This window comes from Chionomys nivalis, chromosome 16 (assembly GCF_950005125.1).
Source record: "Chionomys nivalis chromosome 16, mChiNiv1.1, whole genome shotgun sequence".
NCBI classification, from domain to species: Eukaryota; Metazoa; Chordata; class Mammalia; order Rodentia; family Cricetidae; genus Chionomys; species Chionomys nivalis.
This window is the reverse complement of record NC_080101.1, coordinates 44256264-44273852: the sequence shown is the minus strand read 5'-3', so window position 1 is coordinate 44273852 and position 17589 is coordinate 44256264. Positions and strand designations below refer to the sequence as shown.

The window sequence follows — 17589 nt, the reverse complement described above, 5'->3', positions numbered from 1 at the left end:
AAACCAGATGAGATTAGCATTAAAATCAGCAGACAAACGCAGGCACAGTGCAGTTCATAAAGTGGTGTGTACTGAGTGTAGATGATGGAAAGGGGCCCAAGGAAGTTTTCTCAAGTCTCAGACATGTTCTATATTTTGGTTATTCAGTTTGTACATTTCTCAAAAATTCTTACATTGTACCCTTAAAATCTACGCATTTCACCATGTGTGCATTTTGTCTCAAGTTTAAAAAAGCTCCACAATTGTTTTATTTTTTTTCAAGATGAACCATTTTCTTCTTAGAAAATTAGGTTTCCCACGTAATTTTCTTGGTGACTGGGATGGATGGGAAAATGAAAAATTGATGTAACTCAAGCACACATATTTTCTTTACAGGTCCCTATAGAGAATTCCATAGGATTTGAGTGTTCTCACTGAATATCCTAAAAGTTCCTGACTACAGATTTGTGGTTGTGGTTTCTAGCCTGCAGCCCCTGAGCTGTATGCTTAGGTCTGACATCAGTGTTGGGAGTGAAACAAAGAGCAGAAACTATGAAGCAGGGCCAACCAAGCTCCCTCCAGAGAAGAATGACCTCCACTAATTGATTTTCTCCTTTTGTACACACAATAATATAACACATACACAAATTTGTGTCTCAGAATATTGCAAGAACAAGATATGCCTGAATCTGGAAATTTAGGTTGCCGTAATATTGTTGTGGAGTGTTCAGAAGTTGAGAACAAGGGACTCCATATTTTGTCTGTGTCTGGTGCTGTTTAAACAGTGATCTGAGCTTAGTGTGAAAGTTGGATCCAGTTCTTTGCAAGCTGCGGCAGGTCTGCCCTTGGGTCTGGTGCTCACAGCCAATGTCTGTTCACACAAACCCATTAGCATAGCAGGGCTCAGAAGCACGGATGTCACACCCACCTCAGCAACAGACAGGCTCCTTAGAAATAACTTTATATTTTCACAGAATTTTTTTCATTTTGCATGCCTCAAGTTAAATATTGTAAAAAAAATTAAAAACCATTTTTCTTTCTTCCTTTTTTCTTTTTCTTCTTTTTTTCTGTTTACAATTTACAAGTGCTCATATGAGAAGGAGATGACTAAAAAAATACCCACCCAAGCACCCAGAACGCATCTAGCAAACAACGCTAATGTTACACAGGCTAAGACCAAAGACCTCGCAGCTCCCGCGTTCGCTGGCCCACAGGGGTTGCAGTCCTGCTGTCTGGGAGGAAGGTGACGCTGTAGGATTCCCAGTGCCAGAGGCCAGTGGTTCTTTGTTCCCTAACTCAAGTCCAGGAGCCGCATTTCAGAGTCAATGTCATTACTTATTTCGACCTGAAAAAGAAAATATGAATAACTTTAAAGAACTGGTAAATGAATGATATGCTGATAAATTAAAAAGCCTGCCCTTTTCTTTGGGCCGCTTGAAATGCAAAGTAGTTTCAGGTGGACCCGCTGCTGTCTGAATAGCTAGGCGGGCACCGGCTCAGCTCCCCGGCTTTCTGATCAGCTTGTAGCAATGGCAATGCGGATGACAGCCACAAGATTATGCGATGAAGTGGTCTCGCTGTCTCAGAGGAGAAGGCAGTATATACACCCCCATTCACTAGCCCCAGCCCGCTAGCCTCATTCTAACAGACTGTTAATAGGCATCTTGGTCTGAGACAAATCATGGACCCGACTTCCTCATAAACATCCTGCCCTGGGATGTATAACATTAGGTATCCGTGTGCCTTGGCCACCGTGGCCAAATATTTGGTGGAAAAAAAAATAGCCTATGCCTGGCAGTGTCCTTAAGATGAGACATCTAAATAAATAGATCAACTAAATTATATTTTGCCCCACAGTGTGGGTGAACATCGTGAGATCTGTTGAAAACCTTACCACAGAGGAATATGGGTTTGTCTCTCCAGATCACTGGCAGCATTGACTTGTCCCTTCTCTTCCATCTCCCAGCCCCCTGGGCAGATTGTAATTTTCCAGAATCCATTACAATATGAACCAATTTCTTAACAACTCTTTCCTCTCTCTTTTCTCCTCCCTCCCTTCTCCCCCTCCCTGCTTCACCTTCTCCTTCTCCTCTTTCCTCTCTCTCTCTCCAGCAGATCCCCTCCATGCCCCAATGTAAATTTTCTCCTCTGGCAAACAGGAGCACTACACCCTTCTGTGTTGGTCATTCTGCTGCTCCCATTTGGAGCTGGCCGTGCACATCACTTCTTTTGCTGTCTTTGGAATGCGAGGATCTGAATGATGCGTTCATGCATAAAGACAACTTCAGCACAGCACCTGCATAGCCAGCTCCCAGTAAAAGCTAATCGAGAGGGTGTGTTAGGTCTCTTCATTTTTCTCCTGTGAAGTCTTACCTGATCTAAAACATACTCTCCTTTGACAGGCACATGGAAACTGGCCTCTGAGCACTTCTACTGGTACTCAGCGGTGCTGAGGCGTATTGGGTCACAAGAACTCCGGTGTGCTCTACCGTTCCCTGAGTGCAGCTCATGGCCACTAATGTCACCGGTGACTTTATGCTGCTTCTCTCAGTCACGTGAATTTTCCCTTCCAAAATCATCGTAACCATTGTAGTAGCAATTCAGGCTGTTTCAACCAATTTCACAACCCTGTCTCTTCCATTAGCTCAATTCAGTGACTGACTCTATGGCTCAGAGTGGACTTTTCAGCCATCATTTGAAATAGTTAAAATATATCCAACTTTCTAAGTTTTTTTTTTCTCCCCTGCACACCCCAGGAGGCCCCTGGTCTAATGGAGTCACCCTGCAGCATTTACTTCAGGCTTCTGCTTCTCTGGAGTCTGGATGGCAAGCCACTAAGTCTAATCCTTTTTCTCTGCATTTTAACAGGGATTTCCATGGAGTGATAAAGAGATGTGATTATAAAAATGGTATTTTGTACTCTCACACAATCTTAAGTTAGCAGGAAGAGTACAGCTTCTAAAGATTGTTTCTTGTGCACACATGACGCTGGTCTCGGTGAGGTGGGTACCAGCTACTGTATCTAGTATGTGGGCACTGAGGATGCCATTGCATTGCCCTGCCACAGTGGAACAAGCACGACACAAGGAATTAACTGGCCTAGCGACAAAGTGCGGAGGCCAGCACAACCTGCCTGACTGCACGAATTAGTCTACTGAACTTGTCTGCTTGCTTTTACCTTATCTCCATCGCCACAGTTCTTAATAATATTTAATAAAGATTTCATATCTGCATTTCTCTAATTATCTAGAAATGTTTCATTACAGTAGATTTTTTGAGATGATAATTTACATTATATTTGACCATAATGTCTTCTCAAGCTATTTAATTATTAACAATTTCTCAAATTTAATTTTTTCTTACTTTATTATGCGTATCCAGATTTGACTCATTATACTACAATAGTAGATCAAGGTCAGGCCTGACTTTACCAATGGGCACTTTGTAGGTGGTGGTGTGTGTTTCTCACATGGTACATCGAAGAACACAGAATATCTTTTTTAATATTATGAGTGCATTCATTTTGAATCCTTGAAATCATGCCATCCCCTCCCGCTTTAAATATGTACATAAAGTTCAGCGAGGGCTTGATGAACCCTGTTCCTAAGGCAGAGCCCAAGTCCATCAGAGGACGATGATGCTAGTTCAGAGTGTCATTGGCTGCATATTCCTGGAAGACTTGCAGGGATGTCTTTTTCTTGTTTTCTAAGTTTCTTGGTGATACAGTTGGTGTGCATATGTGTGTGTGCATATGTGTGTGTGTGCATGTGTGTGTGTGTGTGTGTGTGGTCTGCCCTTTCTTCGGTTCTTTTCAATGTCTGTATTTAGTCATTTTTTTACAGCCCTGAAAGAGCAAGGTGGGGGAGGGGGGCGTATCAAAATCCTGACTGGGAAACCCATGGAGACAGTTGACCTGGGCTTTGGGAGCTCATGCATTCTAGACCGACAACAGGTGGGGATCCTGCATGGGACCTAACCAGGCACTCCACATGTGGGATACAGTTTTGTAGTCTGATCTGTTTGTGGGACCCCTGACAATGAGACCACGATCTATCCCTAGTGCATGAGCTGACCTTTTGAAGCCCATTCCATATGGTGGGATATCTTGCTCAGCCTTGATGGGGGCGGGGTTGGTCCTGCCTCAACTAAATGTGCCAGGCAGGTTGAGGGTAGGGTAGAAGGAGAGGAGGGGAGGAAGGGGGGAGCTGTAGTTGGTATGTAAAAATGGATGAAATGAAATATAAAAAAAACCATTTTGATACGGTTGGAATCCCTGTTTTGATTTACCTGTCAATAAAAATTATGCCACTCCAAAAAAAGAGAAAGAAATATTTTTAATGCGAATACAAACCAAGATGGTGGAAGCAGAGGAAGATCCTTACAAACTGTCTTCTGACCTCCACATGTCTGCCATATAGAACACAAACAGCGCACACACACAGGTGCGGACGCACGTGCGCGTGTGTGCTCACACACATACACAAGGGGGGGAGACAGACAGACACACAGGCACACAAATTAAATTACTTCTAAAAAATAAATGATTGTGTAGCATGAATGGGAACTTCATTCTTGACCTAAAGTGCCTTGTAGATTAATAGAGAAGTTAAAATGACTGTGATTAGAAATCTGAATTTGTATAGTGTTGTATGGCATTATATTTACAGCAGCACAGTTATTCCTTCAGTTTGAAAGAAAACGGCCCCCAAAGGGAGTGGCACTACTAGCAGGTGTGGCCTTGTTGGAGGAAGTGTGTCAATGTGGTGACAGGTTTTGAGGTCTCTTTTCTCAAGCTTCAATCAATGTGACAGTCAGTTGACTTTCTGTTGCTTGCAAGATGTAGGACTCTCAAGTCCAGCACCACATCAGTCTATGTGCTGCTATGCTCCCTGTCATGATGATAATGGGCTGAACCTCTGAAACTGTAAAAGCCCCCTCAATTAAAAGGTATATATATATATGAGTTGCCATGGTCCTGGTGTCTCTTCACAGCAATAGAAACCCTAACTAAGTCAGGTAAGAACTGGATTTTACAAAGTACTAGGGGCAGAAAATGAGTTTGCATTTTACAGTATCACATGAAAGGTTGAAGGAGTGCCCAGGGAGAATAGGATAGTTGACTGACCTTTACTTGTAGTGACCACTTTGAATCCTTTTACATCTGCAGTGTTGGTGACAACCTTCCTGTCCAGCAAGGATGGGGGTACTTAGCCTACTATAATGATGAAACTGATCTACATCCAAACTCAGCATTTCACACAATGGCCACGTTTAAGCATATGCTCTTACAATAGTCCTAACATTCATATAATCAATCAGAAAGTCACCAAATGCCAGTGAGAAGCAAAGCGTTCCCAAACCAGAGAGAGAAAAGAGCCGGGATGCAGCTATCCTTGTGCTAATAAGGCATGCATACAAGGAATCTGTGGGAGTGTGCTGCGGTTGTAGTGCTCTTGAAATGGTCCCCAAAGGTTACTATCTCTCAAAGTATCTTCCAGTTCCAAGGACTGATGGTGGCTCTCCATGAGCATGACTGTGTGCTCAGCAATGGGAATAGTCAGGCTGCTACCACTAGGAGCAGATGTCAGTTAAGAGTATTCTGTGTGTCCCAGGGGACAGAGCAAGCCGATTTTGTTGTAATATGAACAGAGGGCTGCGTCCTGCCACCCAGCTAGCTTTACCCGAAATAATTACATGGAAACTATATTCTTTTAAACACTGCTTTGCCCATTAGTTTTAACCTCTTATTGGCTAGCTCTTATATATTGATCTAACCCATTTCTAATATTCTGTGTAGCACCACGAGCTGGCTTATCAGGAAAGATCTTAACCTGCGTCTGTCTGGAGTGCGAGAATCATGGTGACTGCCTGACTCGGCTTCTTTCTCCCAGCATTCTGTTCTATTTACTCCACCTACCTAATTTTCTGTCCTATTAAAGGGCCAAGGCAGTTTCTTTATTTAACCAATGAAATCAACACAAAACAGAAGACTCTCCCCCATCAAGATTTTACATAGCTCAACACACTCTCTTGGTAAGTATTAAACTGTGAAAGCCTATCAGGAATAAACACAGACAGCATAAGACCATTAACATTTATTTATCTTTAGTCAATTCTAGCCATTATTGCTCAGAGTTAGTCTCTTAACGGTTTTTTCTTTTATTATATTTTTATTACTTAAAACAATTTTAAATTTAAATGTATTATGATCATCTTCTTCCCCTCTCCCAAGTCCTGACAGATCTTCCCTCCCTCCCTACCCATCCAATTTTAAATTCTTTCTCAAACAAAAACCCAATATAACAACACAACTGCCAAATCAAGAAAGCAAAATAAAACACCCACCCCCAGAAGGAAAACAAACAAACAAAAAAACCAAAAAAAAAAAAAATCCCAAACAAAACTGTAAAAAAACAAAAGCACACAAAAAACTTTGGAGTCCATTATGTGTTGATTAACAACTCCTGAACATGAAGCCTTCCCTGAAGTGGTTGACAAACCCAGTGTCACTCCATTGGAGAAAACTGATTTTTCCCTCTCTCAGCAGGTATAAATGTCAGTTCAGCTGTTAACATTTACCCTAGTGGCTATGGTTATGCATTCATTCATTCATTTAAAATATAACAAAATAAAATATAATAAGATAAAATAAAAAACTGTCACATCGAATTTGGGCAAGATAAACCAGCAGAAAGAAAAGAGCCCAATATCGGGCACAAGAAGGAGCAACCTACTCATCAATACACTCAAAAATCTCATTAAAAACTCTAAACTGGAAACCACAGTAAATACACAGAGAAGCTGATACAGGTCTGTGCAGACCCTGTGAGTGTTGCTATAGTCTCTGTGAGCTCATAAGAGACTCATGTTGTGTAAAGGGTCTTGTTTCCTTGGTGTCCTCCATCCCCTCTGGCTCTTACACACTTTACACCTTTTGATAGCATGCAGGGAACCTGATGTACCCCTGCCACTGGAATGTAGGAGTGAAGGTTCCACCAAGGCATGGACTGGACATCTTCATGTTGAATGAATTGTATAGGTGCTGTCCTCAATAATGGCACATTTCTGTCAGTTTGTGGAGAGCAACCTACAATCTTGTCAACAGCCTGGGTTGTTGGGAAATTCCTGAGGAGTCGCTCAGGAGAACAATTCAACTAGATGTTACCCAATCCCAATACTGAAAGCTTTGATTGGTGACAAGAGATATTCAGAGCTCTGTTTCCACCGCTATTGGCAATTTCATCTAGATTGCCTTCACATCTATATATAATTTTGGAAGTTTCTACTCTATTAGGTTTCCATGCTACTCCTCAAATTCCCCTTAGTTTTAGCTATCTCCCCGAATATCCCCTTTCACAACCTCTTATCCCCCCTTCTCCTCCTCCTCACTTGATACTCCCATTACAGGCCTCCCTTAAACACTTACTGTCTATTCTATTTCCATTTTCTAATGGGATCAGTCTGTTCTCTCTAGTCCCTTACTGTACACCTAGCCTCTCTGCATCTCTGTAGTATGGCTTGGTTAACCCTGACCTAGTAGCTAGTATCCAAGTTTAAGGGGATACAATACATACTCTGTCTTTTGGGGACTGGGTTACTTCACTCAGGATGATTTTTTTCTCGTCCTATCATTTACCTGGAAATAGCATGATATCACTTTTTAACAGCTGAGCAATATTCCATTATGTAAATATAACTCAATTTCTTTATACATTCTTCTGTTGAAAGACATCTAGGTTCCAATTTCTGGCTCTTATAAAAAGAGCAGGACAAACATGATTGAGTGTCCTTGTGGTGGGACGAGGCATCTTTGGACATATGCCCAAGAGTGTATTCCCATCTTGCTGTGGAAGCACCACACTGATTTCCATAGTGGCTATAACAGTTTGTGTTCCCACTCACAGTGTAAGAGAGTTCCCCTTACTCCACATCCTCTCCAACATGAGTTGCTGCTTGCTTTACTGATCTTAACCATTCTGACAAGTTTAAGATGGAGTCTTAAAGTCATCTTTATTTACATTTCCCTGATGCTTAAGGATGCTAAATATTTTTTAAATGTTTCTCAGGCATGTGAGTTTCCTCTATTTAGAATTCTCTGTTTAAATCTGTACCCCCTTTTCTAATTGGGTAAAAAAATTCTAATTTCTAGTTGTTTTCTTGATATTCAGTTTTTTGGGTTCTTCATATATTTTGGCTATTAGCCTTCTAACTGATATGGAGTTGGTAAACATATTTTTCCTTTCTGTACGCTATTGCTTTGTCCAAATGACAGTATCCCTTACTATGAAGACACTTTTCAGCTTCATGAGGTCCATTTACTAATTGATAACCTTAGTACCTGAACTAATTGTGTTCTGTTCAGAAAGTCTTCTCCTGTGCCAATGAGTTCAAGGGTATTTCCCACTTTGTCTTCTATCAGATTCAGTATATCTGGTTTTATATTGAGGTGTTTGATATATTTGGAGTTAAGTTTTATACAAGATGTTAAGGGTGGGTCTATTTGGATTCTTCTCCATGTAGCCATCCAGTTTGACCAGTATTATTTGTTGAAGATGCTGCCTTTTTTCAGCATCAATTTTTGGACTCTTTATTAAATATCAGGTGTTCATTGGTATATGGATTTATGTCTGGGTCTTCAATTGCATTGATTGATGTATCTGTTTTTGTGACAATACCATGCTGGTTTTATTACTATACCTTTATAGTACAACTTGAAATCAAGGATGGTGACTACCTCAAGAAGTTCTTTTACTATTGAGAATTGTTTTAGGTATTTTTGGGGGGTATGTGGATGGGTTTTGTGGAAAGATACTGCTTAAATTTGGTTTTAACATGAGATGTCTTATTTCCTTCATCTATGGTGACTGAAGGTTTTGCTGGGAATAACAGTATGGGCTGACATCTGTGGTCTCTTAGAATCTGCAGTACATCCATCCAGGAACTTCTGGTGCTTAGAGTTTCCTAAGAATTCTTTGTTACCTGTTCTCTTTCCATTGCAGTTTTTAATATTCTTTCTTTGTTCTTTACATCTAACCTGTTGGTTATTATGTGCTGAGATGACTTTTTCTTCTGGTCCATTCTATTGGTGTTCTCTTTGCTTCTTGTACTTTGACAGGCATCTCCTTCTTTAGGTCAGGGAAATTGTGTTTTAGGATTTTGTTGAGAATATTTTTCATGTCTTTACCTGTGCTTATTTTCGTTTCTCCACGTCTGATATTCTTAGACTTAGTCTTTTCACAGTGTTCCACATTAACTGGATGTTTTATACCAGGAGTATTTTAGATGGAATAGCTTCTTTGACTGATGTATTCATTTCTTCTCTCATGTCTCCAATGTCTGAAAGTCTCCCTTTCATCTCTTGTATTCTCTCAGTGCAGCTTGCCTCTGAGGTTTCTGTTTGTGTACTTAAATTTTTAATTTTCATATTTCCCTCAGTTTGGGTTTTTAAAAAATATTGGTTTTATTTCAATTTTTAGGTTTTAGATTGTTTTATTTGTTTTCTTTCACCATTTGTGTTTTTATAGATTTCTTTAAGGGATTTATTAATTTCCTCTTTAAGGATATCCGTCATATGTATAAAGGCTGGCTTTTATTTGTGCTTCAGTTATATTGGAATATTCAGTTGCTACTTTGGTAGGGTTACTGGGCTCTATTGGAGACATATTGTCCTGGTTGTTATTGATTGTGTTTTTATGCTGGCAGCTAGGCATGTGGGATTGGGAAGATTGTAATGTTAGGTGCTGATACCTGGTCTTGCTTCTGTTGGGTGGGTATTTTATTCCTTTGGCTTTTGTTTCTCCTCTGGATCTTAGATGAGTCTGGGAACTGTGTGTTGACTGTAAGAAAACCTTCTGGGGTCTTGATAGGTGTGGGCAGTGGAGGGTTCTAGGTGTAAGTTGTTTCTGGATATTAGGACCTGAGACTTTGAAATGAGAAAGCTTGTTGGGGAGGAGGGAGATTCATAAGAGAGGGGAAAGCAGGGTTTCAACCAGGATCTACCTCATTAATTCCTTTGAAATAATGGGGGTAGAGAGTGAGGAGAGGCCACAGTAGAAAGGCTGTTAAGAGCCGGAGTCGAGTCTGGCAGGTTAGACTTAGAAGAAAGGAAGGAGTGTTGAAGATCTGTATTTATCCTACTTGCTTCTCTGGTCCGAGTGGTCTTGGCCTCCCGAGGAGTATCTGCTGGCTAGGGCACACTAATGAGCGGTGGGAGGAGGTTTGGAGGGAGAGATCTGTGTGATCCATCAGGGATGAATGTGTGCAGGGAGGGAAGTTAGGCGGCAGTACTTTCTGCTGCAGAGCTAGGGATGAGACTGGGGAATTGGACTTGGGAAAGCAGAGGGAGAGGTGAAGATTTGCAATTAGCCTGTCTGCTTCCTTGCCCAGAGGGGCCTGTGGGTTCCCAAGGGAGTGCCTGCTGGAGTTGTTGGGGGTAGGGGTGAGAAAAAGCAATGAGTCATGGGAGGGAGATGAAGAGGGGAAGATCTGTGGGATCCACTAGAGATGAGGTAGGAGGGCATCATCAGCAGGTATTCTGCTGCAGAGTTGGGATGAGATTGGGGATTTGATTTGGTGGATTAGAAGGAGAGGAGAAAGTCTGGCTTTAGCCTACCTGCTTCCCTGACTGGAGTGGGGCAGTTGTTTTTAAACAAGGATGTGAAAATTCACCGTTCCATTTTCTTACCCATCTACCCCACCCCAGGGAACTTATGATTGTGGACCTGATTTGTCTTATTGACTAGAACTCAATCAAAACTCTAAATACAAAACCATCATGTACAGAGACAACTTATAAAAGGTACCATTACTAACAGAAAAGTGATGTTCTCAGGAAACAGCAAATAGAAGTGTTCATTTGGGCATCTGTCCCAAGCCATCACAGATGAGTTTCTGAGTTTCCTATGAAGCTAGGCACTTCCAAACAAACAAACAAACAAAAAAAAAAAAAAAAAAAAAAAAAAAAAGAAAGAAAGAAAAAAGAAAAGAAAAGAAATGAAAAAAAGAAAAAAAATCAGGCAAAGAGTACATTAACTATATTAGCATGCAGGAACATTAGACTTAGAGGCAATCGTGACCACTCAACCAGTAGTGGCCACAGAACATGTAGCAATTTTTGTGAAGAAAAATTAGTCTCCAGCAAAGGCAATCGGACAAGCCAAGATACTTCAGAAAAGTCAAGCTCTCATTTGGAAGTCTTAGGAAAAGATTGCTTAACAGTGGCAGGCAAGTTAGGAATCAGCAGTCTCATCAGACCTCTCTCAGCTATGGCTGCAGGGTGCCTTCCTCTTGGAGCCCCTCACAGAATCTGATCTAGCGCTGCTGCGGCTCGGCAGCCCTGTTCTGGAACTTGACTGCTATTTTTTATTTGATAGACTGCCTTGGTCTAATTACTTTTATGTGAAGAATTACGGCTATGTGGGACCTAATTTCCTGCTACCCAGATGCTGCTTTTTGAATGGAAATGCATGAGTCATGATTTCGACACACTTGAATGTAGCCACTCATCATGTTCTCTGAAATCCCATCTCACTGTCCTATGTGTTTTATGCTCTGCTATTTTCCTTCTCAAAGGTAAATTCGTTTTTGTTAGCCCTTTCCCCTTGCTTTCGTTATTGCCTTCAATGTGTAAATGTCCCTTCAAAGCCCAGCTGGCCTCTAGAACACTTGGCTTGGTGCTCTTAGGTGAGAACTTGCTCTTTGCTTTCAGGGGAAATAGAGTCCTTTGTGAGCCGGGGTCAGAGAGGTCCAGGTAGAGGTCTCTCTGGGATGAGAATGCGATTGTTCCCCCACTGTCAGCTATGGCAAGATTATGTACTCCAACATAAGCTAACTCTGACCTTTGTCCCATATTGGTAGACCACACTAAGAAGACAACCATTGAAAGTATTTCATGTGTATGTATGTAAGAAGCATGTGTGAATGCATTCATATGTGTGTGGGTACTCATACACATGTATGCATATGTTTCAGAACATTAGAGGTCAGCATTAAATGTCTTCCTCAAGCACCTATCATCTATCTATCTATCTATCTATCTATCTATCTATCTATCTATCTATCTATCTATCTATTATCTATCTATCTATCTATCTATCTATCTATCTATCTATCTATCTATCTATGAAACAGAGTCTCACTCTGTAGCCATTGCTGAACTTGAATTTGAAGAAATTTCCTCCTGTCTTTGCCTCCTTGGTGCTGGGACTAAAGGTATGTGCTACCAAATTTGACCTCTCTCTTATTTTTTAAGATGGGGTTCATTATTGAACCTGGAGTTCATTGATTTACTTAGACTGTATGATCAAGAATCTTTGGGGAAACTTCCTGTCTCCACCTTCTCTTCATTAGGGTTAGGGATTGGTCATGCTTCCATGGCTGCCATTTTAAACAGGTGCTAGAGGTCAAACTCAGATATGCATGACTGCATGGCATGTACTTTAATTATTTCCACTACTGAAAGTATTTTAGACATAGCTGTAGGCATGTCTAAACAGTTTAGAGAGCGGTAATATAAAGAGTATAATGGAGCAGGTAATGGCATGACAATTGCTGAGCTTGCTTGAACCCTGCCAAGAACTGCCAAGATTTCTGCTCCGCCAAGGCATCTAGTACCTTCTTTCTTGCAGATTTTCTCATCTTATGTGAGTAGAATGTCAGACTCCAGATCAGAGAGTCATGCAGCTTTTGATCTTGCCCTCTAGAGTCCAACTTCTTACACTGCGGATGGCCTACAGTAACTACTGGCTGTAAGACTTCCTACAGCATACATGTGCTACAGACACTATGATATGTCACTGAATTTGGGAATCATAAATAATTTGGTAAGAGTAAAAGGATTCTGAATGCCAGTGATCAAAAGCTAATTCAACATTGAATGTGTAATGAATGTGGGGGCCTTTCGGGCAGCAATCACCTGGGTTGCATCACAAGACTCCTTATGGCTTACTTCTGAAACATAACATGCACACTTTACACAGTGCGTATAAGCATGCTATGGAATACCAACAACTTCTGGCTGAAACATGCAGCTCAGACTATCGCACACTATGAGTTGCTGTGCTTTTGTGGTACAAGTCTTCTGCTGTCACAGAAACACATGATTGAATGTCTACAGAAAACAGAGACTTAATATTTTCTTACTGTCATTATCTAGCATGCAAATGTTAAATTAGCATATCTTTGATAGGGTTGTATTTGAATGTTTAGCTTTAAAAATTGCTGTTTTAATTTCTGTTTTGCATTTTATAAAAAGTCATAAAATGAATTTTGATTTTGGCTTAGAACAGAATTTCTAGCAATTTCTGGAATGTTCCTAAGCATATTTCTACTATTTTTATTATGTATTTAATCCAATTGGTGCTATAGGAGAAACAGAACTAAGCAGGGAAAAACTATAATTGGTGTCCTCTGTAGGAATGGATTATAAAATCAAAAAGCAATAAATTCTGAAAGATAGTGAAGATTCTCTACATCCTGTGCACTAAAATATTCAGCAAAAATTTAATTGTAAAAATGTAAAAATAAGCAAAGTGTCCATCTCACTGCTACACAAATTTGTTTCTGTCTTTAATGGTAAAATGATATATGCCAAAATATCTTTTATAATTTTTTACAACTAAGTGTTTAATTTGTATATCTATCTTATGTATCTATAGACTGTGGTGTCATATGAAATTTTTATTGAGTGAAAAATGGCTGGAAGCGAAGAATGTTTAGTAAAACCCTGCTCTAAAGATTTACGGATAATCAAATCAGCTTTCATATGAGGGCCATTCTCTGGCTTCCTCATCCTCCTCTTCTTCCTCCCTCCATCCTCATCTTTTCTTTTAGGTTCATGATAAAATTGAGAGAAAGGTCCAGAGATTTTCCATTGTTACCTGACCTTTGCCATTGTCAACTGCCCTAAGAAGGTGGCTGTATTGGCTATAATTGCTAAACTTACACGGGTACATCACTGTACCCAGAGCTCATACTTCACATTGAAGTGTATTTTGTGAATCTGGAAAAAGACACATAATGTCTAGTAATGAAGTATTATTCAAAACAAGTTCTGCCACCAAAACCTTATCTAATCTTTTTCTTTCCATCCTCTGGTCTGTGCACTGTCTTCCATTAGTGATTCTCTATGGTCATGTATTCAGACTCAAACACTTCACAAAGCCTTTTCTGTCATCTGCCTTCTCTCACTTAACAACATACAATTACATTTTTTATGAGTGATAGCCATTTCTCTTGACTGTTGAATACTATTATGCTGCCCCCAAGACCTTAGCACAACTGATTCCATGATTAAAATACCATCCAGGCTGTAAAACTCATCATGTAGACAGCACCACCTGCCAAAAGTAAAACAAAGGCTTAACTCATCAAAATCCATAGTTCTGGGAGCATCTATAAATATACTAACCTTACGTTTTGGCTTCTAGCTAACTGTTCCTGTTAACTGAAGTATGTCAATCTGGTACATATTTTTTTTTAATTTATTTATTTATTATATATTCCCTTTCCAGGAGACAGTGCCAGATCTCAATACAGGTGGTTGTGAGCCACCATGTGGTTGCTGGGAATTGAACTCAGGACCTCCGGAAGAGCAGCCAGTGCTCTTAACCTCTGAGCCATCTCTCCAACCCCCTGGTACATAATTTTTATACTTAAATCTCAGTCTGAGAAAGGCTCAGGGCTACACTAGGTTCCTAAACATACAGCATAGTTGCCAGCAGGCTAATAAAGTCTTTCTATTGTTTTAAACCCATGTCTGAGCAGTCTTCTCTGGTGAATAGCCCACATCAACAATGGCTCATATGAACTGTGCTTGCTGAAGATGACCCCCTTCACTGATCCATCTTCCTCCCATGAAGCCACAGGAGAGATGACGTAAGTCTCAGACATGGGAAGGAAGGTACCTGGATTCTGTCAGTCTGGACTCTACTCTGCTGTGCTGAACAGAGACTCATTCAGTCCCCATTTCTGAAGGATAAACAATCATGTTTTCCCACATGAAATCAATCCACAGCTGACAAGAAAAATTAGACAAGAACATCATTTTAGAAGCACATGCCACGTCATCTATAGCAAATCCCTTCTGGAATGAGGAATAATGACATCGGGTTACATGGGAAAGATTGTTTTAATATGAGTGAAAATTAAAGCCGTGAGGAGCAGAAGGTCCAAAGTACCCCAGGGTTGGTTAGTTCAGTCCAGGTTAGATGGGTTAATATTTCGCCACACCATCACACCTCTACTTACAGGTTTAACAGGCTTTAACTCAACATGATCCTGGCAGTGGGGGTGCGCGTCTAGTCCACCTATGAAGTCAACTGAAATACAGCAGCCCAAGTTGGAGCAGTGTGTAAATGCAAATGCACGAAACACCGACTTTTAAAGTAGGCTATATATGCATAAGACCAAAAAAATATCATTTCCTACAAAGTGGAAGAAGTGAAATAGTTAGTATGAATGGCTGCTAAAAATACATTAGGGAGATTTTCAGAAGCACACAAATAACCTGAGCTTTTAGGACCTGAAAAATTACAGTGCTATTGATTCTGGAAAAAAAAAAGTGTGGTCATCTGAAGTATTATAAGGTATGAAATAATATGTTTGTCTCCTTATAACTCAAAACACATGCTTTCTCTTTTGGGTAACAAGACTTGCTTTTCACCTTCCTTCGTAAGAACACTCGCTCCATCACTAAAAACACCCTGGGGAAGCCTGCAACCTGTCTCCATGCCTCTGTCTTCAAGCTACTCTTAAGAAACAAGAATTTGCCTTTTGCAAAGGACACCATGAGGCTCTGTCTGGAGTCTCTAGAGGTGTGGTGACTTTTGTAATCATGTCTGAAATTTTTTTCTACATTACTCTCCTTTTACCGCGAATTCATTTCTTCTATTTTTTTTTTTCCACTGAAAACTATTGCCTTTAACCAGTGGTTTTTAACCTGTGGGTCACAAACCCTTTAGGGACTGAACATCAGATATCCTGTGTATCAGATATTTACATTCTGATTCACAACACTAGCAGAATTACATTTATGAAGTAGCAACAAAATAAATTTTATGGTTGGGGGTCAGCACAACATGAGGAACTGTACTAAAGGGTTGCGGCATTAGGAAGGTTGAGAACCACTAAACTAAGGTTTGGTTGTGTAGCAGTGGTCAGTGGTTTATTAATAGGCACAAAGACACAAAAGGGCACTGGGCTCTCAGGAACAGGAATATGAGTGTGTGTGCACATGCAGTAAGATACACAGTATGCAAACAATATCATATTTCAGTTCGAGACAGGCATTCTGGAACTATGGTTGACAGATAGATGAGTTAGCTTAGAGCTTCTACTGAACTCTTCACTAGCTGGTAACTGGTGACTTACTCCACTTCCTCTCAGTAGCTGAGACCAGTAGCAAGCCCAGGACAAGCAAATTCTCATCAGCTCAACAGACAGATATGAGCCTGTGGGTGCCTAGCAACTAAATGGCAAGAAGCATCTTTAAGAAGCTCCCTGGTTGACAAGAGAGCCAGAGGCCATCTTTTTTCTGTCAGGTCCACAGGTTAACAGGACACCACCTTAAGGGGGGAAATGAGGAGAGGCAGCTTGTCTGAGACCCTGAAAACAGTTTTTTTCTCAGAGTATGAGAAAAGCATCGAAGTGTCAGTTTGGATTAAGCATTATGAGAAAGTTAATAAAATATTTGCCCTCATATCTTTAAATCTGTGTGTAGAATTATAGAAAGAAGAAATTATGATTAAAATTGAGTGACTGGATGACTTATAGGGCACTTTTCAAAAGTAAAGAGGGTATGAAAATACACAAAATTTATAAATAACTCTAACAATGTATAAATAATAAAATAGCTTATCTTGAAAACTATATTCAAAATTGAACCATTAGATGGTATATATCTACATACATCAAAGTAAAATCAGATGATATATATATATTGATTTTGACATTACAATATAATATTAAAAGAATCATTATTTTCCATATAAATTTATAGTTTTTAATCTGTTCCTTAATCAGCTCTGTTGTTGGTATATCATATCATTGATATTTTGAGAAAAACTTTTCAATTTTTATAAGTCTATTTACTGTCCTCTCTAAAGTTTCTTTGCAGGATTAGTATATTTGAACTAAAAATTAAAAGCATCTTATTTATATTTTTATATTTATTTTATATGTATGCGTGTGTGCATCACGTGACTGCAGGAGTCACAGAGGTAAGAAGAGCTGTCTAATCTCCTGGAGCTGGAATTACAGATGCTTGTGTGATGCTATGTGGGTGTTGTGTCCTGAACCAAGGTCCTCTGTGAGAGCAACAAGTACCCTTAACTGCTTAGCTGTATCTCCAGTCACAACATTATATTTTAAAATTTATTTAGGTATGACCCCCAAAGACTCATGTGTTTGAATGTTTGGCCCATAAGAAGTGGCACTATTTTGGAGTAGGTGTGGCCTGGTTGGAGGGTGTGTGTCGCTGTAGGGGCAGGTTTTGAGGTCTTACATAGGCTTAAGCTACAACCAGTGGGTACAGTCTTCTTATGCTTCCTGTAGACCAAGATGTGGAACTCTTAGCTCCTCTACAGCCTCATGTCTACCTGCACACCATCATGC

The 17589-nt window shown here is 40.2% G+C and overlaps 1 protein-coding gene across 1 annotated transcript in view; it reads right to left on the bottom strand.

The window, feature by feature from the left end:
* Positions 1–944: 944 nt before the first annotated feature.
* Nkain3 (sodium/potassium transporting ATPase interacting 3) overlaps positions 945–17589 on the bottom strand; it is a 567950-nt gene continuing 551305 nt past the window's right edge. Inside the window, exon 6 of the mRNA XM_057790889.1 lies at positions 945–1324. Within this exon, the coding sequence (XP_057646872.1) occupies positions 1311–1324 (14 nt within the window). The 3' untranslated portion in view covers positions 945–1310. The remainder of the gene's footprint in view (positions 1325–17589) is intronic.